Raw genomic sequence first — 26,475 nt, 5'->3', positions numbered from 1 at the left:
AAAAGAATTTGTGGGCGGGGCTGTAGTATGCAGTGGTCTCGTGGGATTCTGTTGTAAGCCACAAGACCAAGTGTGCTAATGAGCGGCGGTTAATCGAAAAACCAATCTGCAAATCAAAAAGAATGCTATCAACAGACAATAATTAATAACGCACTCTGATTTGAGAAATCGTGTCTTACACCATAAAACATTAAGCAAAAAGAGAAGGGTCTCAAAATGTTTTTCTCTATTTAGGTATCTTTGCTGCCTCATCCTCTTTGGCGTATTGCTTGAGGAGTTCTTCTCTCTTTTGCTTGATCCTTTCTTCCCGACGCAGTCGGCTCTGCTTCACCTTGTTTCTGCGAGCCTCGGCCTGGTCACTGTGAGGGAAAAATGCATGTGTAATGTGGGACTAGGAATGGATTTATATGTAACTTACGAAAGTTGTTTGGATCGCAAGTTCTCGGCCTTCTTTTTGTGAATATGCTCCATCAACACTCGCTTGTTCTTGAACACGTTACCCTTGACTTGGAGATAAAGGCTGTGATACCTGAAAAAACACAACACAAATACATCAACTACTGCTTCAAAAATTTGAATAATTATATTGCAGCATGCTGACCAACTGTTGTAATGGAGTCAATATAACTGTCTACAAATAAGTCGTCTCAAGTCACCAAATACGATACTGGTCAACTTACAGATGGTTGTCAATCTTCTTGGACTCCCTGTACTTGCGTAGCAGTCTGCGTAGAGTCCTCATTCTCCTCATCCACACGATCTTCTCTGGCATACGAGCGTTCGCAGTACCCTTCCTCTTACCATAGCCTGAGAGTGAGAGAGTAAACTACTAAGTACGTACTTAGGATAAAATGTTTCCCCTTAAGCATTAGTTATAATTATACTATAATACAGCAAAACAAAATCCTACTCTTATACCGTATTGGCGTGTTATTAAGTGCATATCGCTTATTAGAGCTGGCTAAATGAATGATTTTAATACTCGTGGGTTAAGCGCTTATTCTCGCATTGCTATGGAATGTGGAAATATAGGCGCATGTGCTTAGTAATGTGCCAGTACGGTACAAGAAGAACATTTCACACATACAAATAGCTACTGTACTATACATACGATTTTGAATCAAAACGCACCAGAATGTCTCCCCTTCTTTTTGGCTTCCAGGGCTCTTCTGACACGCGACCTTGAGTGAATTGTGGTAGGCTTCTTGATGATCAAACCATCTTTCACAAGCTTACGAACGTTTTGTCTCGAGTTGGCATTACCAATCTCTGTCGTCTCGTTTGGGTCGAGCCAGATCTTTCGTTTACCACACTTTAGGACGGCCGCTGCCAACCTCTTTTGGAGCCGTAGAGTACTGGGGAAGAGTTATAGTTGGAATCTATTTAATGCACATCTTGAAAGATATCAACACCTCAATTGGTCGTTATACATGTATAATGATAAATTGAGATGGGACAGTTAAAAGAATAAACCTAGCTAGCTGTACATCACTCAAGACACATACACAGGATTAAGTTACACATAGTCATTTTTCTTCAATTATTCAAGAAAGCACTCAAAAATATTTTTAATAGATCACAAGTATTTGCTACTATTATCTTGTACAGAATAAGACTAAGACGTGTTGTTAGGCTACAGTACTAAAAGAAACAAACGTACCTCATTGTCCACCACCTTGCTTGCCGAGCACATGTACCAGAGGATATGCTGTAAAACGCATGCGCGAAAAGGCAGGACGGGTCAACCACGTGTTGACCTTTGCTGCTAATTAATTAATTATCAAAACAAATAAACAGAACAGAAAGACAGTGTACTACTATCTGCCTGGCCAACTAGGTACAAAGCCATTCCATTTACTGCTCATGTACATATCATACTGCACTCAAAATCATGAGTAAGAAAAAGCAGAATGGATTCTCCGTCTTTATGCAAGAGATACAGCAAGAGTTGCGACGTCAAGGAAGGAACGTGCCCATGAGAGATATGCCTACCCTTGCTGGTCCAAAATGGGCTCAACTCTCAGACGCTAGGAAGCAGGCATACCAAGCCATCGCAAAGGGAGACTCTAGTGGTGCCCAAGGCTATACTCGTACTCAGGGGCCTGGGCCTGGCTTAAACAGTGCCTCTCGTCCAGGGCCGGGGAGAATGGATGCGACTGGGGTACTACTGTCAGTAAGTAATTGTATGAACATTGTATGGGGGATCCGGGACCTGATTGTAATAATCTCACGGTCATAATGGATGCGACTGGGGTACTACTGTCAGTAAGTAATTGTATGAACATTGTATGGGGGATCCGGGACCTGGAGGGTAATCTAATTATAATTATTCTCATACTATTTACAGAGCAAACGCGACTTTGCTGCAGAAATGACTGAGAGAAGAAGCAAAGAAAAGGAACTTATCAAATCTGCCCTTCCGCCAGGGAGAGCAGCTGCTAATGAGAGCTTCTTCTTTGTTGATTTCCAGTCTCTTTGTGAAATGTCCATAAACGGAGAGAAACGTTACCTACCCTGTGAAGTAGCTCTGGTCGAGTTCTCTTTGGTGTCTGGAGTAAAGAGGAAACTGCATAAATTTATTGATCCCGGTAAATATTTTATTGTGTTCGTATGAAGTGTACGCGTGTGGCCCTGTGGATGTGGTTTGGGCCCTGGCATGGTTAATTTTCACATTGAAAACTGCCCCATGCAGAATTTACCATTTTGTCTGTTTTTTGTTCCCAGGCAAAATTCCAATGGGTTATCGATACCTGGCCCAGAGCACAAGTGATACTACACACCAAATCCCCATAGCAGAATTTGAACAGGCTGAAAAAGACTACAGAAAACTTCTAGGCGAAATTGAAAACTTTCTAGACCCTAATTGGACTGAGAAAATGCCTCCTGTCTTCTCAAAGGTACACTAATACATAATCACATGTCACCCCTTAAAAAGTTTCACAGAAACCGGGCGACGCCCCAACTTGGCTTAGTTGTAGTGTATTCGAATTTGATGCTATGTATTGCTAATTAATTTTGGCCAAAGAGTTTCATTTTGGCATCTATTTATTAGTTTCCCCCCGCTCTTTCTCTCTGTAGCGTGAGAGTGCTGAGAGGTGTGAGTGGTGTCTGGCGTGGTTGGCAGACAAAGCTGGAGTAATGAACCGACTGGACAAGGTCTACGAAGTCGACGCTCTGCTGGGGTTGTTCTCTGGGCACCTGGATGGCAAGGCTATGAGCTTCTTCCAGATTGATGAGTTGTTGAAGACCTCCATCTATGACTTTGAAGCAGGAACAAGGTAAGCTAATGATATCTATCACATGATGGGATATCTATGGTGACCAAAATCCATTATTGGTGGCTATAGACTGAGCGGTAAAGGTGGTAGGTTTGAATAATTCTTTGTTATTTCCGTCAAGTCTAGCTACATATTACTCCTCATACATTTTCTGCTCTCTTAGATGTGATTTCCATGAGGAGAAAGAAACTAAGTTTTGCTCGCTGGGTGTGTGCAATATCTACACATTTGTAGCTGCTGAGTGTCTGTGTCCAAAGTTTGGAGTGTCTCTGACCTCGGCTCATCTCCCCAAGTTGTCTGTGGGGGGTACAGTGACTACCTTCAAGATGAAGACCCCTTCTGATGAAGTGGCGAGGGATCTTGACAATGAGGACTATCCTGACTCTGATGGTAACTGTGTCTATGTCTGTGTTGTTTCTTTGGCCTTTTCATTACTAGGCCATTCTTATGGGGGAATACCTTGCTTGTATGTATGTAAGCATTTCAGTGGCAAATGCAATGACTCTATTTTTCTAATGTTTGGCACTTCTCACACGGCTTAAGAATTGTGCTAATTGCTTATGTGCATTTTCTAATTGCATGTAGTAAGTTTACTATGTTTCTCCTCACAGATGATTTAAGGCCACCTTCACCACTGACGTTTGGTAGGGGGCGTGTCTTGGGAGGACTAGGGCGTGGCAATCTCATCAAGCTTCCAAAAGTTGGAGGACTTCGAATTCATGAACAATAACATTCCATCAACTGCTTCTCTTTTCTTTAATTAATGATCTATTTTCTCTTAATTATTTAAGAAATTTACATAATTATCATTTCCCTGTTTATAAAAATGTTTGGGCATGCTAATTAATATTGTCCATGCTGGTGTATGATCATATTGAGCAATTGTTTTAATAATTATAATAAAATGTTTATAATGGACAAGAGCCAACAATGGTGCTGTTGAATAATGACTGATGCTGAGACGATTATTGTTGATTCATTAAAAAAAAAAAGACACCACATCTAGCAGGCACAAATAGAAACAGTTTATTAATGTTAAATAGAGCAGGCAAAATACTATATTATTGTTATGAATGTATAAAAAGACAGGTCATACAATTCTGGGCAGAAGGCTGGCTGCTTTCGAATCTAGTTTAGCTTGGTCGGCAGTTGATGGAGGAGAAAATGTGGAGCCCTTCTTACTGTCCAGGCTCCCCTCTCTCCCAACAGGGCGATGTGTGTATCCTCGTACACTCGAAGAGTCCATTACTAAGCTCCTCTTCTTTGTAAATCCATTCAGTCTCGAGGGTTCTTTAGTTTTCGACGTCTCCAGTTGCGGCTTGGTGCCCTCCACACCCGGACTGGAGAGGGTGTGCTTATGAGAGATGTTGGTGGTGGGTGTGGCTTCAGCAGCAGAATGCCCATTGAGATGTGTGTGTGAGCTGTGATGGAGTGGAGCTGTGGAGGCGGTGTTTGTGGAGCCATGGACTGAGCGAGGTATCCCACGAGGGTGACTGGTATGACCCTGTACACAGGGAACAGAGGATACAGTTATACAGTATGAATACTCAAGAGATAGCATTATAAAACTCCATGCTGTACTGTGTGTAGCTGACTTTTCGTCCTACAAGTAGAGTGAAGTGTACGGTTTTGAAACTTGCCAAAAGTTTAAACACAAGGTAATGGTACGATAGGGCTTAGCCTTGAGTGGTCTGCAATGCAACTCTTCATTTCAAGCACACCACTAACAGTAGCTAGCTAAGTACAGTCATCAATTGAACTCGTATCTGTACACACCTCTGCGATCCAGCGATGTCTGAGTGCCTCCTCTGGAGTGAGTCTCCTCTCAGGGTCCCACTGCATACACTGCTGCAGGAAGTCCAGGAACATGAGGTCAGTTGTCTTGATGGCTGATGACAGCTCTCTCGTGGCAGGTCGTCTCTTGCGGCCCTTAGAGTTGGTGGTACATCGAGGACTGCCTTTAGAGTCTGGTGTGTGTGTGTGTGTAGGGTAAGAGGGGTGATAAGTTACCTATAGAATAAAAATTTATCGCAACCAAATTAATGGTAACTAATGTATAGAAACAATAATCAAGCTTCCAAAATAGGGGGACTTTGAATCATTATCACTGCTATAAGAATTGGGTAGTGGGTTCATCACATAGATGATTTATTTCGAACTTACCAAAGAACAGTTTCCTTCGCTGAGCGTCAGTGAGTAGTGACGAGGAGGGCAGTCCAAACACCTCCATGATGCAGGCCAACTGCTCCACCTCATTCTCCCCTGGGAACAGTGGGTAGCCAGTGTACAGCTCAGCCAGGATGCAACCCAGACTCCACATGTCAATGGCCATGCTGTACGGAAGACCTACAATGTGTGTGTGTGTGTGTGTGTGTGTGAGTGTGTGAGTGTGTGTGTGTGTGTGTGTGTGTGTGTGGGTGTGTGTGTGTGTGTGTGGGTGTGTTTAGAGTATATTAAGATAAGATCACAGTACTGTGTGAGGGAACATTTTTGTAGATTCAAGGTGTTTACGATTAATATCAGCAAGCGTTTATTAAATATAATACTTACCACACTGAACATAAGGAACAACATACCTAGAATGACTTCTGGTGATCTGTAGAACCTTGACTGTATGTACGTGTACACTCTCTGGTGGTCGTAGCAACTCGAGCCAAAGTCAATCACCTTTATCGAGCTTTGCCCTTTTAACTTCAGCAGGACATTTTCCTGGACAATTAATTGGAATCAAGATTGAAGACTCAGTAGCATTAATGCAACAATATTATGTACCAATGCAAGCACACAACAAGGCAACAAGAGAGGCCACACAAGCACTTCATCAATTTGTCGATAATATACTGGATATTACTACAATGTGTTGTGAGTGAAGATTGTAGCGTCCTCAAATTGTGATCACATAAAGCAAGCTATCAAAACAGGCCCCAGTTTCGGAATAGCTCATAATTATGCATTTTCTTCAATTTGTACTCTGCACTCACAGGTTTCAAGTCGCAGTGTATGATTCTGTCCCGATGGAGGAGCTTCAAGCACTGTAGGAGAGCGTAGGCAAACCGGCGAATAAGAGCTATACTGAACCCTTGGAAGTTGTTCTTCTTGATCAGCTCATACAGATTCATACTATGTGGGAAAGAAGAAACTGATAACTCCAGACTTCTAATGTGTAGAAGGTAACCGTGTACACACACAAGTGCTTATAATTCTATAGTTGGTAGAGGAAGGGTTTTAGTTTAACTAGTAAGGGGCTAGCAGACATACTAGGTGATGTTTGACAAGTGTACACAAAGTATGACAGCTAGGAATGTACTCTCACCCCATGAGTTCAAAGGTGATACAGAGATGGTTCCGGAAGTAGAAGTAGTCAATCATGTGGATGATATTGTACTGGTTGTCCTTGTCCTGTGTGTGTGGATAGGGGAGGGAGTGATAACACATTTTTGGGGACAAAAATGAATTGGCAAAAAAAGTGCAATTATCACAACATTTAAGACAATTGGTAAACTTTCAGCGCACCTTTTTTCTAAGGGAGTCTAGGATCTTGACCTCGACTAGTGCTTGATGGTGAAATCTCTTCTTGTTGCGGATGATCTTCACTGCCACGGGCTGACTCGTCTTGTAGTCAAAACACTAGAGGAACGAACAAACACTCTCAAACACAAATCATTTGTGACATGCATGTGATTCGTGAACAGAGCAAATCACTATTCCACATGCCCACATTTATGTCGCATATTAATTTTTGTTCTAAATCCCTAAAACTTTTAAAAAAGAATTAAGAGGTCATAATTTTATGTTACACAAATAAACCTCTAATATAAAGCACTAATAATTTTTATGGTCACTGTATGCACTAGTGCGCCTACTTTGACCACTTGTCCGAATGATCCTTTTCCAATCACTTCTCTGATCTCGTATCTGTACACTATGTGATCGTGAAGCACCTTGATGTAACTCCCGTTCTCATCATCATAGCCTATAGGTATATGAACCACAGATAACATGACCAAAACAGCTCCCTGCAATGTAAGAGCTATAAAAGATGAATGCTCTATACTCTAGGGGCAATCACTACCGTATCTCTCAGTGCACCATTTGAGGCCACTCCTCTCACCTGCGTTCTGTGGTTTTCCAACCTCCCCTTTTATCTTCTTGGATTCATGTCCAAGGTACCATATCTCCGGGTACTCTAGTATCTCTGTCTTCTCAAACTCTGTCAGAGTGGCTCCTCTTAACTCTCTCAGCACAGTGTCCGGGGAGAGTGGTATTTGATGGCCGCTTATCACTTGTGGGAGTTTTAGAAAATCAGGCTCACTGTGTGTGTGTGTGTGTGTGTGCGTGTGTGTGTGTGCGTGTGTGTGTGTGTGTGCGTGTGTGCGTGTACTTTCACTAGAAAAACGCAGCAATAGCTTATTTCTATAGACGACCCTTCCCCTATGGATTATAGCCAATGGACCAAAGCCGAAAAATGACTATGGCCTTGACGAAATTTTGATATCTTCATAAGGTCTCCTTCAGAAAATCATAAAATTTGTGACATTAAATCAATCAAAGTTATTGTTGTGTTGAAAGATGTTGAACTACAACCCCCCCCCCCCTTCGTTTAACTGCGATTATTATGCTGCCTGACTAACTAAATAAATACACCTATGCTAAAAAACTACACAGTATACAGCAATACATAATTAATGGTGTGAGTGAGTGGTACTGTAGATGTATATCAGATTCGTCTGCAACGTTACCTTTGTGTTTGTGGCTGTGAGCGTTGGCTCTCAGCTCTGGTCAGTTTAGCACCAGCGTACGATTGTGGAGCAGGCTGTAGTGTGTGTGTGTGGGGGGGGGGGGTTAGTGTGTGTGTGTGCGGGGGGGTTAGTGGGTTGTATACTAACGGTCATACATGCAATGCATAGGACAGTCGCATAGTCTTCAAATAAAATAACAGAACAAAACTAGGGAGGGTGGCGTCTTAAATAAACAAACAGTGGCTAGATTACCACCAAAAACTAGTTACATGGCACACTTGCGTATATAAAGAGAGGATCACATGAGCCAGGTCCATTGATTGCATTAAGCAGCTCAGAATACCACACAACCATACACACACGGACACAGGGACACAGTCACATGCACTCCATCTATGCAACTAATTACATTAGGATTGATAGACCTGTTTACGCGCTCATTCATTCATAATTCCCCACATTGCAGATAACTACTCGGTTGTGAAGCAACTACTCCCACTGCCGAAAGAGATCAAGCCTAACTTGTCAAATACCAGATTTGGCATGATGGTATCATCATATATAGAGTCTTGTGTGTGTATCATATATACAGCATATGTAGGGTTTAGTAGTGTGTAATCGTGTAATCAATGCTGTGAAAGGTTATTATTAATACACTGAGTCTGTAATGAGAGGAGGGGTAAGTACATCCAGTATATGTAGAGAAAAAAACAATTGCCCGGGAATCAAAAGATGGCTACCGACTCTAGAGAGAGAGGTTGTGATATCATTTAACACGGCACATTCTAACGCCAGGTGATTCTGAGAACTAATAACTGACCAGACACAACCCTCTATAATGTACACACGATATCTACCACACACTAATCCATCCTTTGTTATATAAACTAAGAGAGAACCAACATTCCAGTGGGTTGACCTCACACCTCTTATACGTCCAAACTATTGCTACAATTTGAATGTCATGTGTGCCTTGAGAGCACTCGCATTCTTAGCAGGAAGTTCTCACACAAAGCATGCGATTCAATCGTATAAATAGCTCGTGGTACATACTTCGTTTCAATCATATAGAGTTACAGTTATTTAAACTCCCACTACGATCTATAATATCTCTGTCTGCTTGGAGCAGCTATGTACACACTAATGGAACAGGTGTAGGCACTCGACTCTATTGGATGAATTATGCCAATGCAGGAAGAACTTACCTATAAGATTAAAAATTTGATCAAACAAAGAAGAACTGTTTTGTACAATTTAAAAGTTTTTGGAAAAGGTGTAGCAGATACAAGTTAAGTTTTTATTTTGTTTATTGCAAAAAAACCACTCAGAATATGGCACTCCCCCTCCCTTCCCTCCGAGGAGGGTTAGGAACAGTCATCAACCCCGCAGCACTGGCCCAGAGGGCACTCACTGCAGGGAACCTTCGTGCTCAGGGGAGGCCATTGCTAGTCCTCATGGTGGCTTTAGGTTTGCCTCTGTTTTGGTACAGAGGATTTGACATGTACTATAGAAATGATCCTAGTAAGTACAGTCCTAACCTATCATTGCCAAGGTAGCCCTTTTATAGTGACAAGTACACGTCGGTTTTTATGGTCGGCAAAATATGCCGAACCACTGTGAGTAAGTCTATGGTCAGACCATTACCACCTAAGGTGATACTAAACCTGCGCTTAGAGGGATGCTCTCCATTCTAAGTGTACATTGTGCGTTCTAGTGAGTGTTGCTATACTCTTCAGTAATGTTGTTGTTGGTTGTTGACACTTAGTCCTGCTATGGTGACTCTGTTGTGTGGTAGAAATGCGAGGAATGGACTGATAGCTTTCCTTGAAATACCAAATGTTTTATAGAGCCTCAATTCTCTCACAATACCCAATTGTGTCCCATTTACCCTAGTATAATTATACTGTACCTCGATGTGGTTGAATGCACCAAGCTGTACACGTACAATGAAAACATATCAGTATTGAAAACCATACGTCTAAAAGATCAGAGAGCTTTGTGCTGATCTAAGAAACACTATAAAAGAGGCTTCAATATCTGGTCTAAGAAACAACACTATACAATAAGGCTTCATAGCTGATTCAAGGGTTATGACCTAGAAGCTGTGCAGTATTGAAACACTATAGACAGCAGATCCACTGCACACACATATGCTCAAATTAACTGAGAGTATCCACACACATGCATAAGCCATCCATTTTATTATTGCATCCTTTGGTGATCAATCCTTATTCACTACAGCTGTTGATTATTTTCCCAAGAAACCCTCCCCCTCCCTCCATACAGACAGTCACTCACCGCAGCTGTAGCACCGACAGAGGAACGTCGAGAGCTCATCAGGGGATCAGGCAACAATGAATCTCATTAGCAAACAACCACTTGTAAACAATCACCGCTAGTAAATACAGCAAACTGTATTAACAGAGAGCTCCACAATAATACTAAAAGCTATACTGCACTGTTAATCTTGAGCAGGATAAACACAGAGTAGCACTAACTAGCTTTATATTGCCCTGGTTATTGTACAAGAGCAGAAGGCTCTATGGCTACACTGACTGAGCTATCAGCATAAGCACTGCTGCTTAATAAGCTGCATTACTAGTGATGCTTGCCCACATACCAACATACCCAGTAATCCTCAGTATTCTCTCAGTGCATTCTAGTAATCTAATCCTTTTAAGCACGACCCGTTGCATAAAACAGCACTTCAGTTACAGCTATGGTATGCTTAAATGACTAATTAGTGTCCACCACAAAAATGCCAGCCATTAGTGGGAGTTAGGGCCTACCCAACAATGGAGACGCCTACAGTAACACCATGCCTACTACCATATTAGGAGGAGGGAAGGAGGGGCTAAAGTCCTTCAGTGGGGGACAACATTGCTCTATTTATACCCCAAGGAAGGAGGAACACATGTATTGTATTGTATTGTATACAAATTAAGTTACTACGGGGAGGCTTTTCCGAAGGAGTGAAATCAATTGCACACGTCTATCATCTACACATACATACATGTAGTAATATCCTCCTAGTTAATAGGTCAGTCAATACTGTCCTACCCACACCACACCCACCCACACACCACACACACACCACACACACACACACACACGCATTGCTCACCAGTCTGGATGCTGTCGGTCGTGACTTCTTTGGGGGTAGTGCAGGGGGTGTGGCTTTGGGGAGGGGGATCCGTGACTCCCCCCCGGCAATGTGAGGGAGGGAGGTGTACTTGTTGGGAGTGGTATGACGATTAGAGTTGGCTCTCTGAGTAAGAGAAGAGAAGATTGTGTTGAACTATTGATCTAAATTGTTATGATTATATCTAAAAAGTGATTGAAACAACACTAAAGCGTATCATTGGAGAGTTGACTTTACTTCCATGTGATAAAAAAAAACAGGCCTGAGGGCCATTCGAAAAATTCACAGCTATCGAAGGCCAAGTGAAGAGCAGTATGCACAAAGTTCACATATCCTACACTGTAGTTAACACATCAGTATGTCCTCCCCACCTGTCTCGAAGCCAGACTTGACTCTAGATGTGAGGGTTGCTCCTTCCGGCGTGTGCTAGCGTGGGTGTGGTGTATGGTGTGCCGATTGCGTGCAATACCACCCTCAGGTTTACTGAGAGTCCTGGACTTCATGGAGAGAGAATAGCCCGGAGGTTGGAGGTATCTCGCCCGCACTGAAGACCGCTCCACTAGTCGGGGAATGGAGGATTGGTATGCTGCTGCACTGCCATGATCACTGGGTAGGAGAGAGAGAGGGAAGAGGTTTAGAGTGTGGATCAAATCAAGTAACGAAACAAAATCATACAGTATGAATTTTAGGGCTATGTGTATACAGTCAATCCTACTAGTGTAATCATAGCGGAGTATGCCTTGTACACACGTGTGTACAGTGTCAATGGTTGATCTGCAGGACCTACTAAACACAATGTATTGTACTTACGAGGACTGCGTGAGAGAGGAGTTGTCGTGATGAATTGACTTCTTCTGTGATGACTCGCGATAGCTCTGCAGAGAATGATACACAGTATCAACTAACACTGTTATTGACAGATTAGGTACAGGTCAGTGTTAGGGGATTACCCACATCCTTTGAACACAGAGTCGGTGTTTCTGTACATGCAAAATGAGATGGATGCTCATGTACATACACACACACACACACACACACCAGTGTACTAGATACTCCCAACAAGTGCAAATATAATCTAATAAGCTATTAGCTTTTGACATCGGAATGAGATACCAAATTCCCATGGTAACTAAATCAGTATGGCTCAATAAACAAATGCTCACTACCAAGAATTCATTCAGAATCGCTAAAGTTTTCAGCTGTAGTCAAAAAAGTTCTAAAAATTAGAAAATGGGCAAGGGTTCTCAGTTTCAAAGGCAGGAACAGTGGAGGAGCCTTACAGTGTTCTGTGGCATGAGTAAGGATGTTAGTGGTTTGTGTACAATAAAAGGGAACTAGCATCTGCTCATGAGTAAACACAGTGCTGATGATGATTAACAACTGCACACAGACAGAAAGGTACCAATCATGCATCATTTAGCACGCAATACTAACCCCTATACCATCTATGGGGCATGGGCACAATGGATCAAATTGCCACTAACACATGTGCAAATCAAAGCCATATTACTCTCTTAAACAGTAGTCTGCCTAGTCTCATGAATCAGCCGCCGTTCTTTTGGAACCACCGTCTGAGCACTCTTGTCATGAAGTCATTTCAAAATGGAATGTTGATTGCTCACAAAACCAATGGAATGTAATTAAATCGTGATCTTACGCCCACACATATTTCCTAATTGTTATACAAATCGCCAAGCGAAGGCATCTCTCTCTACTTGTGTTTTGCTGTGGTGCTAAATCTGTGCCCAAGAACCCCTGCTTGCCTTGCTTATGCTTCGTAGCAGCTTCTATGTATGAAGTGTTTACCATGCGTAATGCATGCATAATGATTATCCAAATGCGTTGAGCAAAGTGCAGTTCTTTGCTGCCTCCAAGTTCATCACCTGACTGGACTTCTGCAATTTGATTGGTCAAGACGGAATTCCGTCTTGGCACATAAAACGATGACAAGAGTGCTCAGACGGTGGTTCCAAAAGAACGGCGGCTGATTCATGAGACTATAGTCTGCCAAGCAAAGTGATTTACTTACAAGTAGCCTGAAAGCACTTTTGTACACCAAAGTACATAAGCCAAGTACCCTACACACTCCTTTATATACAACTTTAGAAGGCATACAGTGCACACATCACCAAGGGTACTGAGACTGAAGACCAGTTGTCGCTATTCTCAGCAATAGACACAACACACATACACACACTAGTAGTAGGCTATGGTTTCGTTAGACAAATGTAGAGTGTATGTGTACCTGAGATAATGGTGAGACTGGTAGCCTAGAGGCGGTAGAGCCAGTTGACCTCACTGGTTTGAGCACGGGGAGGGCACTGGGTTTCTTGAGAGAAGGCACGTGTAAGCCTTTGGACAGTTTGCCTTTAGAGGGATCGTCACTGGGAAGACTGTGTGTGTGTGTGTGTGTGTGTGTGTGTGTGTGTGTGTGTGTGTGTGTGTGTGTGTGTGGTGGGGGCATATGTGTGTGTGTGTGTGGTGGGTGTGTGTATGTGTGTAGTGGGGGCGTGTGTGCATGATCACAATAAACAAATTGACCTAGACTATCTCTGTGACATCGTGCACAACAGGAAACCACATAAATAATACTGCTAGTATTCTTTTCTCCACGTACTCTATTACATTGTTTACAGGTCTTCAACAATCACACGAACTACAATCACACATAATTATTGTAATCTTAGGACAGGTTTACACCATACATTACTCTGATCTCGGTCAACTTCCACCGACACGTTAATTACCAGTGAACACGTCACATTGTAATGAGCATAATAGAAAAATAATAATTATTGGCCATGGAATATTTTCTGTGTCGTCTACGTATCAATTAAGGCAACTGAATGATGATTCAATTGTCATTTGATATGCTACCACCTGTACCATCAGCTACTAGCTACTCATACTTAAGGAGCCCTACACCCTACATTCATACTGTACAGTGTAAACTTCACAAAAATGAAGCAGCTATAGGCTTTGGGATATTAAATTGCCTACTGATGCTACTGTTTTTAATAACCCTCTTGACTAGAAATGACACGAGAGTAGCTCTTACCCAGGTCCTTTGTCCATAGTCATGAGGAGCATTTATCCAGTAGAGATAGCCAATAGTCAAACGATATTCAGAGCTAGCTGCCAATACAGTGCTAAACTAATCCTTTGTCCTAGCCAGCTAGCTTCTGGTCGGAAACCCAGCCTCTTATCACGCCTCTAGACTACGGCTGCAAATTCACATGAGCAGCCCCACCCCCATTTATTATGCTGCATAAACCTTGCTGCACAACCAAGAGCTGCACAATTTGCAGACAGAAGACTCTTTCAAGCAAGCAAAAAAGCAAACAAAAAAGCAAACAAGATGAAAGTTCTCCTTTTACTCGCTGCAGTGGTTGCTATAGGACAGGCCCATCTCTGCTTAGTCTTCCCAAAACAAAGAGGCAACATCACTGGCTTGAACATGGCAGGTCAGCCTCTATTTATATTGTCTAGAAAAAATTGTGCATGTTTTTGCTTGAGATTTACGTATAGCGCGAAATTTTCGAACCACTTAATTTTTGTGGAAGCCTCTAAAAATATTTGGTTCAATAATTAATTTCCCGCTATTAATTTGTTGATCCATTTTTAATAATAATTATGTGCATACCGTATTACTAGAATATTTTATGGGTGAAAAACCTTTGTGAATGAGCCAATTCAGCAGAAAATTTGACCCTTTGCAATCTAACTATTGCGTTCTGGCAAGGATCGTGTGTATTTACTAGTAATAATAATAATTTAGGATTTTATTGATCAACCATCGCAAAGTTCGCAAATTTTTGATGCTCGCAAAACATTCTAGTAATACGGTAGAAGAAGCTAGACATTTTTTGTGACCTGTTTTTCTTGTATGTGAGCATAACATTATGCAACATCACATGTTATGGTGTATCTTTGAATATTGTTGTACTGCGCTAATAAGCAAAATCATTGATTATGATTATTTTGATTTGCACACAGGAGCGGATAATTGCCTACTTGTAAAGGATGCACCATGTGGTGGCCGTCCAGCAGAGATGCCAGAGGTTACATTTGAGTAAGTTTTTATTATGCCTGCATGCATGGAGCTAATCTGAAGCTCTCTTTACACTGCAGGTCTGGAATGAATGCCACCATCATCTTCCAGAAGAACCTTGACCACTGGGTCATGGCAACACCAGTAAGGAAATGTTATTGTAGTATAAACACGTTTAACCAGCTACATTTTGACACAGGGAATGTTTGAAATCAACCTTTGGGGCATGAAAGGCAAAATGAACCTCATGACAGTCCCTGATATGGGCCCTAACATGGGCCAACCCTCTGGTACTCTTTACACAGTCTCTGTGCCAATGCCAAAGTAAGCACATTTTACACTCCATCTCACTGATATATCAATCCACCAACGTCATTCTCTCACACACACAGAATGGAAATGGAAAAGGCTATACTGCAGGTAAGCATGCATGCATGTGCTACACATAACCCACATAACCCTCATTATATGAATACCCTTAAGCTGGGATGTAACATGCAACAGGCTAGGAGCATGACATAATAATGCAGTCAAATAACAGTTTATTATGTAACTATTACATGATTATTACTGTTATTCACTGTCACATGTCCATACTCCTTGCCTGCATGCCACATGTCCCATGCATGCAGCAGGGCAGGGCATTGTTGCACTATCTCGATTCCAATTTACTGTACACCTCTCTTCTAGGTGGTCTACATTACTAAGAATCCTATGGCTCCAGCTATGTTCTACCAGTGTGCTGATGTGAACGTTATGATGAAGCGTTGAACACTTTCTAGACGAGAGTATAGTTGAACCTGATACTGAATTAGTTAGTACTGAGTTTTATATCCAAAATGTTCTAATACAGTGCTCTTTGAATACTGCGCTCATTTGCATGATAATTCTTCTCAAGCGCCTGCATGCACAAACTTCTTATGGGTTGCATGTGCATGGCCATTATCTACAGTTGTAATGAAATTCAGTATGGGCATACATTATATACTGCATCTATATTCAGCTATAGGGTACGCATCACTAGACTTTAGAGTAAACTATTCGGTTATAGCCCTTTGATTTTTATGAAAATTTTTATGCGAAACAAAACCAAAATGTATAACTAAAAATTCTTGAAATTGTACACATGGAAATGATGGGGGTTACTATGATCACACTGAAATACACATTTTCCACCGCCAGCTGAGCTAAAGCTAGTAACACAAAGTGTCCCAGAGTCATCAGAGAGGGTAGCCAAACTTTTTCTGAGTTCCTGGGAAGATGATCCTCCAGTGGGCAGAGTAATAACCATTCCCTGCACATAGATCATAGAGATTGATGTGAAATGATACGGAAGTTACACTGTATAGCGTGTATATTTCGAGGGTATACATGTTCACGGTTTTCGCTGATCAAGCATGTACCGCGAACATTTATACCCACGAATTTAATATCACATGCATACTGCAGAAAGGCTGCTATTTCACGAAAATTAAATCCGCAAAGAAAACTTTTCTAAAGGTCATTCTGCGAAAGTTTATACCCTCGAAATAATATACCTGTACATGTACTTACATTCCCTTCAGTATTCATTTTGTAGGTCCCTCTGCTGACGTGCTGCTGGTAGAATATAGCGAAGCTGTGAGAGTGAATTGGGTCAACTTTCCATTCGTTAGGAACAGTAGGATGGTTCCGGATCACCTACATTGTGTGTGATAGTACGTACACAAGGTTTAGTATACGTGAGAGTAGCATTACCATAGCTTGTGTGAAGGCTTGTGTTCCAGTGACATAGGTTAGTTTTCCATCCACTCCAAACAGGAAGGCAGTTCGATCCTCACTGTCAATGTAACAGCCGGAAATTTTGGAAAATGGGACTACTGCCGCATCTGCATATTGGACATACACATCACAAACTATGTGTTTACGGGCCCTGCCCTACTCACTCTTTTTAATTGATTCAGCATTCTGTTTATCTGATTCTAGGTGCTTCAAATGGTCCACAATCTTTTGGATGCCATAGAACTCTGCTTCAAGTTGCAGAGACTGTCTGTTGAGTGCACTTGGAAGTTCAAGGTTGTTAGTGCGTAGATAATGAAGAATAGATCCAAAATACTTTGGTGATCCTGGAGACGATATTCACGATGTATTAATACACAATACATGTCTTACTCTATTGATGCACTCCTTATACATTTATAGTACATTTTACCACCAGTTTCAGATAAACTGTTGCAAAATCAATAAATAATAATTATGTGAGTGCGTACGTACTGTCAATGAAATATGCTCCAGTGTCATCCCTGGCACTCTCATGTCGCTCAGACAATAGACTGCTGAAGAAGCTCTCTCCAGCTGAGAGGAGGGTCGTCTTGGACGTGGCAAATATCTCCTGTCAAAATAGAACCCAATTCTCATTGCTGACATGAGCTTGTAAAGAAAAGTGGGAGTGGCTGCCTAGCTACATTAGTACATTGCATGCTAGGTTTCAGAACTTTCTTTTATATAGCTATAATTCAGTGAAGCACTTACCCCTCCAATATTGAGACGGACATACCCACTGGTGGTAGTCATACCTCTTCTTGTCTTCACTGCACTGATGTGAGGCTCTGAAGGTGTGTACTTGTTTAGTGACTTGTTGTGTTGAACATCATGTGAAATAGCTGCTGAGACAGCATTGACCTCATTACCGACTTCCTGTTTCCCTTCCTGTGTTAATACAGCTACAGCAACCACGGCAAGGAGAAGAATTGATACACAGTACAGATATATACAGCTACAGCTAGCTAGTGGTATAAAGAAAAAAGATGAGCTACGATTCAGATGTTGGTGAGTCAGTTATAGTAAGGACTAATATAAAGCCAAGCTACACATCAAGCTATATATTAGAGCTGGCTTGTGGGTACTTTTATACATTCTTCATATTATACATAATTATGCCTTTTGTTGTGTGTGTGTGTGTGTGTCAGATGCTATTAACCCTCCCCTCTGTAGTGTCTGCCACCAGTGGTAGAGGTGAGCCTGACTGGGATAAGATCATCAAGCTCTGTAACAGAATAAGAGACTCTATTGGAACATTGTCGTAAGTTCTATCAGTGTGTATGGGACTATTCGTAGGGTGTATTTGTTTATATTCCCCGTTACCTTATAAGTACGTGGCCAACATTGGTTTGAAGCCAGTACTGTACCACACCATGGAACTAAACAAAGCATCACCACCTCCATATGTCATGTTCATTCCCTGTATCCGAACAACCTCCTGGTATTATGATAGCTAGAAACATTTTTCAGGTGAAGTACCATTATATGTTTTGTGGTCTTCTGTTTCAGAATGGCCCAGGCTATGGGCTCTGTCATGAGGAGGGTCAAACATTCAGACTCCAATATACAGCTACATGCTCTAACAGTGAGTGCCAAGTGTATCATGATAGTGCTATTTGGAGTTTGCAGTGTCAGTCAGTGTGTGTCATTGCCTTTTGGAACTTGCTAACCAGCATGTGACAGAACTTCCTTTAATGTAATAGTTCTGTTGTCACATTCTCTGAATCAGTATTCACAGAGCCTGGCTTTATAATTTGCAGCAATTGACACAAGTTGATACTTGTACAGTAATGAAATTAGCCTAAGGGTGTATTTAATGGGAGTTGTGTTTCGTGCAGCTGCTCGAGTCTTGTGTTAGCAACTGTGGACCAGACTTTCAGCTGGAGCTCACAAAGTCGACGTTTCACTCAGATGTCAAGTCCATCCTAACAGGAGTGAGTTTATTTAGCGTCTTTATCTTATCCTTGTATGCATTCATTCACTAATACTACTGAGATAATTATGATAATCAAATCATGGTATATAGCTATACACATTCTTTGAAGTATGCACATGTACTTCCCCTGCAGCCCTATACTGATCAGAGAGTGAAGCAACGAGTGAAAGAGTTGCTCGGAAGTTGGGCCACAGAGTTTAAGAGTAACTCCCGGATGTCACCTCTCATCAAGTTTGTGGAGCAGCTTGGTCGTGAGGGAGTTCCCCCTCAACCCTCCCCCGGTGCTAACAGACAGCAGCCTCCCCCACAGGTGCGGGATACACACTTTTAAAGCCAGTTCACTCACTCTTATTGCACGATTGTGTTCTGTGCATATTCTAGTGTGTGTGTATAGTCTAGCTTGTAGTCTTGTAGTCTAAACCCCTCGCCCACACTGTATATGCTTGTACCTAGCTTTTTATGGGCCTTTGATATGCCACAGGGCATTAACCATTGAGGTTACTACATGTCTTTCTAGGTAGGGCAATGATGAGTTTGGCAGTTTAGTTTCACTTGTCCCTCCCTGCAGCAAACCCCACCTGCTGCCATTCGAGAAGATGCTGACTTGAAGAAAGCTATCCAGCTCTCTCTCCTCGAGACAAAGGCCACACCTCCTACATCTAATCTCTCTTTGTATCCTTCAGTTGGTTCCACTCCTGTCCCTATCCTGAAGAAGAAGGTTAGTCACCATTGACAATTGTATTTTTAAGGTACAGTGTATGTGCACGTACCTACAAAGAAAGCAATGGAAAGCACTGGTATATAACATTCTTCACATGCAATACCATATTTAAGGTCTCACAATTTTTGACATCTTTGCCCTCCTTCACCCGCTACCTTGCTTCCCCACTACTGTCAGGCTGCTAGGAAGGTGCGAGCAGTGTATGACTTTGTGGCAGCTGAGGACAATGAGTTGTCATTTCGTGCCGGTGAGGTCATCACCATTATTGACGAGAGTGACGAGAACTGGTGGAAGGGTGAGACTCAACTTGGGAAGGGACTCTTCCCGGCTTCTTTTGTGTCTGCTAATCTTAGTGTGGAGCTACAGCCATGTAAGTATACCTATACTTTATAAGCTGATAGACATGTGATGGGCACATGACTGTGTTGACTGGGTTCTGTATGTTCTGTAGGGATTGTTTACCTTCAATGTTGTATCAAAAGCCTATGTGTGTATTTTGCCAAATCCTTTTATCTAACCATAGTTTCCACATTCAGTGTCTTAGTATACCTAGAATAGTATATTTATAGCAATTTCCCCGCAGCTAATATTGTGGAGAATAGGAAAGAGAACCAGTCATCGGGTGGGCAGAAGAAGAAGAGCAAGAAAGCTGACAAAGTGGCGGTGGTAAATGAGCAGAAGATTGACCTATTCCTGGACATGATAAAAGGAGCGGATGTTACCAGTGAAGAGAACAGGGCTGAGAACGAGACGCTCCTAGAGTTAGAAGGTGGAGTACCAATGTCATACAGTGTGTACACGTGCTGTACCATAAATGCATAACCCAAATTTGTACATTGTCATAATTATGTAGTTAGTAATCATCCCGGCCACTGTTACATGTATACTAGTCGTAACTATTTCTTTAATGCAGGAGAGTGCAAGAAAATGAAGCCTCTTGTCGATGAGAAAATTGCAGCCTTGCAAATGTAAGCTATCATGTCAGTATTGATATCATGGATGCACTCCATTAATTTTGTGTTCAGCCAAGAAGACGAGATGCAGGAAATCAACAAGAATTTTGAGGAAGCTCTCGTGCTGTATCGAAAGTAAGTCCACTAATCCACTCCATGTACTACAGTGTATGCATACATTCCACAAAGTTCACATTTTATCATGGTATGTTTTTCATTTTGTGCAGATTACTTTCTGAAGGTCCCAAGCTGTCGTCTACTGTACCTCAGAAGCAACCAGTTCCCCAGTCTCAACCAGGCCTCCCAGAGACTAACGCCTCCTACACCCAGCAGCCTCACAACACACACCCCACACGGCCGTACAACACACACCCTCCACAGGCCACACTCCCCCCACAGCCTCACAACACACACCCCCCACAGCCTCACACCACACACCACACACAGTCCTACGCTGTCCAGCCTCCACCTCCCTACACCACAAACAGTGGGGCTCTGAGTGGCGGGGCAGTGTATTCTCAACATCAAGGTGGCTATACTCGAGATCTGCCATATGGAGGGATGACAATGGGAGGAGCACAACCACCACCTGCTACCAACTCACAGAGGTAGGTTATTTTTCTATTTATCGTCTAGTTTAGCACAGTTACATGTATTAGCACTTAGTATTAGAGCATCCATACTTGTAGAATAATAGTCATAATGTTTTTTTATTGTAATCTAAGTATTACTAGAATGTTAGGTGAGCATCAAACATATGCAAACTTTGTGATGGTTGATCAATTCGCAACAATAAAATCGTTATAATAAGTATTAGTAAATACACACGATCCTTGCCAGAATGCAATAGTTAGATCGCAAAAGGATCAATTTTTCTGCTGATTTGGCTCATTTGCAAGGTTTTTTATCCGCAAAATATTCTAGTAATACGGTATATCATAATTATTGTGCTTAAATCCCCTCCTTCTTTCTTACAGCTACTATGCTCAGCCATTGGACTCAGTTCCGAGTCAGATGAGGTCTGGAGTGTCCCCATCCACTAGCTTCTCTCCCAACCCTCAAACGGCCTACCAGCAGCAGAGTAGTTTTTACCCTCAACAGCAGCAAACTCGTATGGTGCATCAACCGCTTCTGTGAAGTGAACTATACCGTACCAGCTATAGAGTCTATAATTATGCATGCTGTATGATACAATAATTGTGTATTATTCCTCATTTATGATTTATTTTGTTTGTTATTAATTTTGTTAGTCTATCTAATTATCTGGTTGAATGAAAAATTGAATGATAAAATGTGCACTAAAAAGAATGCAATGGATTCCAAGGTGAGAATTCTGTTGTTTAGCAGACAAGAAGGGCTGGGAAAGAAGAATCTAACAAGACTATCTTATTGGCAAGGCCTGGATGACCGAGTATAATGAGGTATTTAAGTAATCTAGCTTTTGCTCTACTTCTTCTGGCCACTCTGACAAAGACTATTGTCAGTGATGTTGAGAAACCAGTATCTCGTACTGTCATCTCAAGCTCTCCTAGATTCATCATCAAGCTATCTGATGACAACCTTCTCTGTGTGGCCATTGATGGCTTTGAGCTGTTCACCTTCAATCTCATCACCTCCAGCTATATTGTCGTGAACGGGTTCCTCAACTTGACAAAAACAAGCCACCAAATCGATCCCAGCCTCTATACCAACTCAACGGAAACTACCCCAGTATATTTTCGCGGCTTTACTGATTTAGGAGTGCTCGTAAAGGCAGTCGATACGAGATGGAAAGGCGGGAAGAGAGTATTTAAGCATAGCGTAAATGGAGGCAAGATGAAAGCCACACTAGACGGTTTCGGAGAGATGGATATTCGGAAAGGGTCCCTTCTTTTCGGTATTGATAAGGGTCACTCGAATATTGAGAGTGAAGCTGCGAAACATGAGACGTTCAAGGTTGTAATGGACAGGCCGACGTTGGAGCTCACTGCTGTGTCAGGGAATGAGCACACTTTCAATGTGTACGTGGAGAAGTCCAGTGGCCTACGCTCTATTGGCATACACGGGCTAATTGGTGAGTCAGTGTTGTGTTAAGAGATTGTAATAAGCTCATTTGTCCCTAGATAAAAATGCATAATTATGCATGTACACAGTTATAATTCCCGCACTGCATAATTATAATGCCTCATGTGTAGTATTTTACTCCAGTTAATAGTAGTATCAAGAGTGCATACATGTATACAGACAACTTTTTTTTTTTAACGCGAGTATTCTCTGTATACGCCCTTGGTAGTATCACATATGTAAGTTTATTTATTTCATCCTGTGTTTCCCTGTCTTCCAGGTCAGTTCTACTCTCCCAGTGTGCGCCTCAACACTGCTAAGAAGGAGCTAACTCGAGCAGATGGAAAGAGAATCCCACTAATAGAGGGGCCACTCTGGGACACCGTTGAGGATGACATGTTTGCCGGACGTCAGTGCTGGTACCCGGAGGAGGGGCACAGTGCTATAGAGGGGGAACCATGGGAGTACGTTGTGGAACATTTACTGGCCACATCTTTCAAACGAACAATGTACAAACAGCATTAATAAATGTACAGCGTTAAGCGCATGCGTACATAATTATATTATAATCATGTCTGTGTATGTTATATGCATGTCACCCATTGCAAATACACAATTATGCATTTTGGTATTGAAATAAGGGGAAAGATCGTCGTTAGAATAAACTGTTTTTGTGTTTTGCTATTGAAAAGGGGAAAGATCGTGAACTAATAATTATTGTCTCTGTAAAGAAGGGAAGTTACGCTTGTGTGGACCTTGAAATTGTTATTGTCCACAAGTGTTCCCTGTGTAAGTATATATGCATACTATAGTATTTATAGGCTAGTGAATGTATAGCCAGCTTGTATATTGCATTGGTAGCCCGGCCAGTAGTCTGAGTAGAAGAATTTAACTGTACCAAGCATGTCCAGTATATTAAAAATAATGCACACCACTACACCTGTTTCAGGTGTTGAATAATGGCTGCTTTGTTCGGAAGCTCTGCTAGTGATGGACGAAGGGAGCCTCGCAGTTTGGTAGAGTTTAGGGCAGGCAAGATGACCCTATCTGGCACTACGGTCACTGCAGACCCAAGGAAAGGGCTCGTCTATATGAAGCTAGACGATGGATTGGTTCACTTCTACTGGAAAGATAGGAAAACTGGCAGTGTTGGAGATGTGAGTGTCCTCCTAAATTGATATGTCCGTTAATGTGCAGGTACATATTAGATATGAAGTAAACCTGATCTACACAATGTTCATAAAATCACACCACCACTATCTTCTCTGTATTCATGCACATTTTTGATTGCGTGTGTGTGTTGCAGGATTTGATCATCTTCCCTGGTGATGCTGAGTTCAAGCGTGTGTCTCAGTGTACGACTGGGCGTGTGTTCATACTCAAGTTCAAGGACTCTGCCCGCAAGTACTTCTACTGGATGCAAGAGCCCAGTGAGGACAAGGACGAAGACCTCATCAAGAAGGTACTTAGTCAATGCTTTAATTGTGTCCTAAATGCATGTATTGGTCGAGCTTACTTACTAAGCTGTATCTCCTCATGTGCTCCTGGCTGTATGTGAGAGCTGGAGATTGTGATATGTACTGTGTGTAACTTAATATTGGATACAAGATGTATAGTAGACTGCACGTGTTGTGGTATTATTAGCTATAACTGCAGGTGAATGACATCATTGAGCACCCACCTGACCCCTCCTCTGTGGCTGCAGAAGGTCTGGCAGGACTCTCTGGACTCTCCGGCCTACCACCTGGGCTCATGAGTATGTTGACTATGGTGATACCTTATTATGACATTGTCCCAGTAGTGCCACTGATTTGATCACGCAGTATTGTCCCTAAATTAGATTTCTGTCCAAGTTTGAACATTTTGGTGCAGTAATTATTGTACACTCTGTTTATGTGCAGACAATCCCCAGCTGATAGAGCAGCTCATCAGCTCAGGGGCCATTCCTCCAGACCTGCTCAGACTGGATGCACTAGGAGGGTGAGCTATAATACTCACCTATAGAACTATTGAATATCTAATGACTTATTCACATGCACACACACACACAGTCGTGGTGCCTCGTCCTCTAGCAGCCCTCGCTCCACCACTGCAGCCGCTACTGATGGTCCACCCAGCAGCTCCTCTGCTCGACAGCAGTCCTCCTCCTCAAGGAGACAACAGCCAGTTCAGCAGCAAGAGACCAGACCACCCCCTACCACACAGTGAGTGCATTTGATACCAACAGACGACTAGCCCCGTCCTATTGGAGTACAGTCTCCTGTAAGTAGTACAAGCCTTAGTGGTCTAGTGCTCTTTTAATTAGTAGCTAAAGTCTTAGTTGGTACGTATATGCATCTCCATTCAATATTTTTGTCTCTTGTAGGAGTCAGATTCAGTTGAGTGACCTCCAGAGTATTCTGTCGTCTATAACTATTCCTGAAGGAGGGCAGGGAGGTGAGAAGACGTGCATGTAATGTGTGCTAATCCTAACACCCATTGTTTGATGGAGTGTTATTACACACGCAAGTTGCTGAGTAAGCATTATTATTGTGTCCCCTCACACACACTATCACAGCTCCCCACACAGCTCCCGAGGATCATGTGAGTCTGAACGAAGCTATCACTCCAGATGTCCTTCGTCCCCTCTCCAACAACTCTGCAGTCCAGGAGCAGGTGTCAGACCACCTCCCCCCAACATCTGAGGGTGTCCCCACCATTCTCAACTCTCCCCAATTCCATCAAGCCATGGGGCTCTTTAGCTCTGCTCTCCAATCAGGACAGCTTGGCCCCCTCATGGGACAGTTTGGACTGGGGCCTGGAGTAGCAGAGGCTGCTAATACTGGAAGTGAGTTGCACTAGTACTTGAATGTTTTGCGAGCATCAAATATACAAACTTTGCGAGGGTTGATCAATTCGCAACAATAAAATCGCAAAACCTAAATTAGTACTGGCATTTAAACACACAATCCTTGCCAGGGTTAGATCGCAAAGGATCAAATTTTCTTCTGATTTGGTTCATTCGCAAAGGTTTTTCACCAGTAAAATATTCTAGTAATACGGGAGTGTATCATCTGAATTCAGTGTGTGAATTGAGATTGGATGTTTGAGGAGCGTTTTGTGGTAACCGCTTATAAAAAGGCATTGAAAAACACCAATTTTCTTGGATGTTTGTTATCTGTGTTTTGCACTTTCAGGTGTTCAACGATTTGCTGCGGCACTGCAGACTGAGCTGAGTGATGCAGAGGACTCCAAAGATAAAGAAGACAAGGAGGCAAGCAGCAAAGACAAAGACAATAAAGACAACGAAACTAAATAGAATAATTTGTCTTATCTGACTGAGCTCTGTATTGAGTTGCTGGTATACTGTATGCTACTCTAATCAACCTATTATAACAAATTGAAATGCTATCATTTTGGTTTGATGATCCTGGTAAAATAATGGTCATCAAATAAACAATTGAAAATGAGTCAACTAGAGACAAATGGAAAAGGATCGACATTGTAAAATACCAGTATTAAGTGTGTAGCTAGCTAGTCTGATATGTACGTATGTATGTTCAGAGCTAGATGTTTGTGTATACTAGGTCTCATCACTGAAGAGCTATGGTGGCTGTGTGGAAGACTCTACGCGGGCCTCTAGCTGGTCTCCTATTCCTCTGTGGTGTAGCAGTTCCTATTATTCTACTCTGCTTTACAAACACTAATGAATCTGAGCCTGTGGAAGGTATCAGTTCTCTAACAACACGTAATCATGAGAGAAGACCATTAGACTACTCTGACTCAAAGGACAAATCAGAGGTTCTAAAATTCCACATTCAAGAGATGAAACA

General features: G+C 42.2%; 9 protein-coding genes and 1 non-coding gene across 12 annotated transcripts in view; 6 read left to right on the top strand and 4 right to left on the bottom strand.

Annotated features, from left to right (window-relative positions):
• Window positions 1–123: 123 nt before the first annotated feature.
• On the bottom strand, window positions 124–1,749 carry LOC135331807 (large ribosomal subunit protein eL19-like). Its single transcript, XM_064527060.1, has 5 exons — window positions 1,661–1,749; window positions 1,132–1,355; window positions 681–807; window positions 419–529; window positions 124–359 (listed from the first exon to the last, which is right to left on the bottom strand). Exons 1-5 carry the CDS (start codon window positions 1,663–1,665, stop codon window positions 227–229), a joined length of 600 nt encoding a protein of 199 aa, XP_064383130.1. The 5' UTR covers window positions 1,666–1,749; the 3' UTR covers window positions 124–226.
• On the top strand, window positions 1,750–4,275 carry LOC135331783 (protein maelstrom homolog). The gene is made up of 6 exons (XM_064527035.1): window positions 1,750–2,173; window positions 2,348–2,588; window positions 2,725–2,897; window positions 3,079–3,278; window positions 3,442–3,668; window positions 3,890–4,275. The coding sequence occupies exons 1-6, from the start codon at window positions 1,892–1,894 to the stop codon at window positions 4,006–4,008; spliced, it is 1,242 nt and encodes a 413-aa protein (XP_064383105.1). The 5' UTR covers window positions 1,750–1,891; the 3' UTR covers window positions 4,009–4,275.
• On the bottom strand, window positions 4,153–14,355 carry LOC135331771 (dual specificity tyrosine-phosphorylation-regulated kinase 4-like). Its single transcript, XM_064527014.1, has 15 exons — window positions 14,218–14,355; window positions 13,405–13,552; window positions 11,970–12,034; window positions 11,531–11,765; window positions 11,142–11,285; window positions 8,018–8,091; window positions 7,390–7,589; window positions 7,142–7,251; window positions 6,792–6,905; window positions 6,592–6,677; window positions 6,260–6,398; window positions 5,855–5,987; window positions 5,442–5,624; window positions 5,055–5,245; window positions 4,153–4,782 (listed from the first exon to the last, which is right to left on the bottom strand). Exons 1-15 carry the CDS (start codon window positions 14,247–14,249, stop codon window positions 4,369–4,371), a joined length of 2,268 nt encoding a protein of 755 aa, XP_064383084.1. The 5' UTR covers window positions 14,250–14,355; the 3' UTR covers window positions 4,153–4,368.
• On the bottom strand, window positions 9,337–9,552 carry LOC135332541 (small nucleolar RNA U3). The gene has a single exon (XR_010393391.1). It is a non-coding gene; the product is annotated as a small nucleolar RNA U3 (small nucleolar RNA).
• Window positions 14,356–14,417: 62 nt separating the features above from the next.
• LOC135331808 (uncharacterized) lies at window positions 14,418–16,074 on the top strand. The gene is made up of 6 exons (XM_064527061.1): window positions 14,418–14,623; window positions 15,156–15,231; window positions 15,291–15,354; window positions 15,410–15,534; window positions 15,603–15,630; window positions 15,901–16,074. The coding sequence occupies exons 1-6, from the start codon at window positions 14,518–14,520 to the stop codon at window positions 15,979–15,981; spliced, it is 480 nt and encodes a 159-aa protein (XP_064383131.1). The 5' UTR covers window positions 14,418–14,517; the 3' UTR covers window positions 15,982–16,074.
• A 190-nt stretch (window positions 16,075–16,264) lies between these two features.
• On the bottom strand, window positions 16,265–17,879 carry LOC135331796 (uncharacterized). The gene is made up of 6 exons (XM_064527049.1): window positions 17,722–17,879; window positions 17,464–17,581; window positions 17,136–17,315; window positions 16,948–17,078; window positions 16,765–16,890; window positions 16,265–16,504 (listed from the first exon to the last, which is right to left on the bottom strand). The coding sequence occupies exons 1-6, from the start codon at window positions 17,761–17,763 to the stop codon at window positions 16,313–16,315; spliced, it is 789 nt and encodes a 262-aa protein (XP_064383119.1). The 5' UTR covers window positions 17,764–17,879; the 3' UTR covers window positions 16,265–16,312.
• On the top strand, window positions 17,874–21,912 carry LOC135331778 (signal transducing adapter molecule 1-like). 2 transcript variants are annotated; one of them, XM_064527026.1, is made up of 12 exons: window positions 17,874–18,018; window positions 18,184–18,271; window positions 18,520–18,595; window positions 18,849–18,944; window positions 19,080–19,256; window positions 19,515–19,664; window positions 19,845–20,037; window positions 20,251–20,436; window positions 20,581–20,635; window positions 20,693–20,755; window positions 20,848–21,228; window positions 21,598–21,912. In XM_064527026.1, the coding sequence occupies exons 1-12, from the start codon at window positions 17,997–17,999 to the stop codon at window positions 21,755–21,757; spliced, it is 1,647 nt and encodes a 548-aa protein (XP_064383096.1). In that variant the 5' UTR covers window positions 17,874–17,996; the 3' UTR covers window positions 21,758–21,912. The 2 variants fall into 2 exon arrangements, with proteins under 2 accessions (XP_064383096.1, XP_064383097.1); XM_064527027.1 differs by lacking the exons at window positions 20,848–21,228; window positions 21,598–21,912 and having other exon boundaries at window positions 20,693–20,759.
• A 6-nt stretch (window positions 21,913–21,918) lies between these two features.
• Window positions 21,919–23,292, top strand: LOC135331792 (uncharacterized). The gene is made up of 2 exons (XM_064527046.1): window positions 21,919–22,673; window positions 22,944–23,292. Exons 1-2 carry the CDS (start codon window positions 22,037–22,039, stop codon window positions 23,186–23,188), a joined length of 882 nt encoding a protein of 293 aa, XP_064383116.1. The 5' UTR covers window positions 21,919–22,036; the 3' UTR covers window positions 23,189–23,292.
• A 39-nt stretch (window positions 23,293–23,331) lies between these two features.
• On the top strand, window positions 23,332–26,048 carry LOC135331784 (proteasomal ubiquitin receptor ADRM1-like). Of its 2 annotated transcripts, none has more exons than XM_064527037.1 (9): window positions 23,332–23,452; window positions 23,613–23,820; window positions 23,970–24,125; window positions 24,320–24,419; window positions 24,565–24,643; window positions 24,715–24,867; window positions 25,029–25,099; window positions 25,233–25,490; window positions 25,840–26,048. In XM_064527037.1, the coding sequence occupies exons 2-9, from the start codon at window positions 23,623–23,625 to the stop codon at window positions 25,959–25,961; spliced, it is 1,137 nt and encodes a 378-aa protein (XP_064383107.1). In that variant the 5' UTR covers window positions 23,332–23,452; window positions 23,613–23,622; the 3' UTR covers window positions 25,962–26,048. The 2 variants fall into 2 exon arrangements, with proteins under 2 accessions (XP_064383107.1, XP_064383106.1); XM_064527036.1 differs by having other exon boundaries at window positions 25,221–25,490.
• Window positions 26,049–26,122: 74 nt separating this feature from the next.
• Window positions 26,123–26,475, top strand: part of LOC135331769 (exostosin-like 3) — a 4,284-nt gene continuing 3,931 nt past the window's right edge. Inside the window, exon 1 of the mRNA XM_064527011.1 lies at window positions 26,123–26,475. This exon is cut by the window's right edge and continues 1,825 nt beyond it. Within this exon, the coding sequence (XP_064383081.1) occupies window positions 26,249–26,475 (227 nt within the window). The 5' untranslated portion in view covers window positions 26,123–26,248.

The sequence above is a fragment of the Halichondria panicea genome, chromosome 2, assembly GCF_963675165.1.
Source record: "Halichondria panicea chromosome 2, odHalPani1.1, whole genome shotgun sequence".
NCBI lineage: Eukaryota > Metazoa > Porifera > Demospongiae > Suberitida > Halichondriidae > Halichondria > Halichondria panicea.
The sequence above is the reverse complement of the archived record's forward strand: the minus strand, read 5'-3'. Positions and strand labels throughout refer to the sequence as shown.

What these genes read in the sequence shown, in the direction of transcription:
- LOC135331792 (XM_064527046.1), top strand. Translation starts at nt 22,037, where the DNA reads ATGAGGTATTTAAGTAATCTAGCTTTTGCTCTACTTCTTCTGGCCACT. An exon ending in TGGCATACACGGGCTAATTG is followed by an intron (nt 22,674 to 22,943) that starts GTGAGTCAGTGT and finishes CCTGTCTTCCAG; the next exon opens with GTCAGTTCTACTCTCCCAGT.
- LOC135331807 (XM_064527060.1), bottom strand. An exon ending in AAAGAAGGGGAGACATTCTG is followed by an intron (nt 808 to 1,131) that starts GTGCGTTTTGAT and finishes TCTCACTCTCAG; the next exon opens with GCTATGGTAAGAGGAAGGGT. An exon ending in AAGAAGATTGACAACCATCT is followed by an intron (nt 530 to 680) that starts GTAAGTTGACCA and finishes GTGTTTTTTCAG; the next exon opens with GTATCACAGCCTTTATCTCC.
- LOC135331783 (XM_064527035.1), top strand. Translation starts at nt 1,892, where the DNA reads ATGAGTAAGAAAAAGCAGAATGGATTCTCCGTCTTTATGCAAGAGATA. An exon ending in TGCCTCCTGTCTTCTCAAAG is followed by an intron (nt 2,898 to 3,078) that starts GTACACTAATAC and finishes TTCTCTCTGTAG; the next exon opens with CGTGAGAGTGCTGAGAGGTG. An exon ending in GGACTATCCTGACTCTGATG is followed by an intron (nt 3,669 to 3,889) that starts GTAACTGTGTCT and finishes TTCTCCTCACAG; the next exon opens with ATGATTTAAGGCCACCTTCA.
- LOC135331778 (XM_064527026.1), top strand. Translation starts at nt 17,997, where the DNA reads ATGAGCTACGATTCAGATGTTG. An exon ending in AAAATTGCAGCCTTGCAAAT is followed by an intron (nt 20,636 to 20,692) that starts GTAAGCTATCAT and finishes TTTTGTGTTCAG; the next exon opens with CCAAGAAGACGAGATGCAGG. An exon ending in CCTGCTACCAACTCACAGAG is followed by an intron (nt 21,229 to 21,597) that starts GTAGGTTATTTT and finishes TCTTTCTTACAG; the next exon opens with CTACTATGCTCAGCCATTGG.
- LOC135331771 (XM_064527014.1), bottom strand. Translation starts at nt 14,249, where the DNA reads ATGCTCCTCATGACTATGGACAAAGGACCTGG. An exon ending in GACCGACAGCATCCAGACTG is followed by an intron (nt 8,092 to 11,141) that starts GTGAGCAATGCG and finishes CACACACTACAG; the next exon opens with CCTGCTCCACAATCGTACGC. An exon ending in TGGAAAACCACAGAACGCAG is followed by an intron (nt 7,252 to 7,389) that starts GTGAGAGGAGTG and finishes ATATACCTATAG; the next exon opens with GCTATGATGATGAGAACGGG.
- LOC135331796 (XM_064527049.1), bottom strand. Translation starts at nt 17,763, where the DNA reads ATGACTACCACCAGTGGGTATGTCCGTCTCAATATTGGAGGG. An exon ending in TGCTGAATCAATTAAAAAGA is followed by an intron (nt 17,079 to 17,135) that starts GTGAGTAGGGCA and finishes TCCAATATGCAG; the next exon opens with ATGCGGCAGTAGTCCCATTT. An exon ending in AAATGAATACTGAAGGGAAT is followed by an intron (nt 16,505 to 16,764) that starts GTAAGTACATGT and finishes ATCTATGTGCAG; the next exon opens with GGAATGGTTATTACTCTGCC.
- LOC135331784 (XM_064527036.1), top strand. Translation starts at nt 23,623, where the DNA reads ATGGCTGCTTTGTTCGGAAGCTCTGCTAGTGATGGACGAAGGGAGCCT. An exon ending in AGACCACCCCCTACCACACA is followed by an intron (nt 24,868 to 25,028) that starts GTGAGTGCATTT and finishes TGTCTCTTGTAG; the next exon opens with GAGTCAGATTCAGTTGAGTG. An exon ending in AGAGGCTGCTAATACTGGAA is followed by an intron (nt 25,491 to 25,839) that starts GTGAGTTGCACT and finishes TTGCACTTTCAG; the next exon opens with GTGTTCAACGATTTGCTGCG.
- LOC135331808 (XM_064527061.1), top strand. Translation starts at nt 14,518, where the DNA reads ATGAAAGTTCTCCTTTTACTCGCTGCAGTGGTTGCTATAGGACAGGCC. An exon ending in ACTGGGTCATGGCAACACCA is followed by an intron (nt 15,355 to 15,409) that starts GTAAGGAAATGT and finishes ATTTTGACACAG; the next exon opens with GGAATGTTTGAAATCAACCT. An exon ending in TGGAAAAGGCTATACTGCAG is followed by an intron (nt 15,631 to 15,900) that starts GTAAGCATGCAT and finishes CCTCTCTTCTAG; the next exon opens with GTGGTCTACATTACTAAGAA.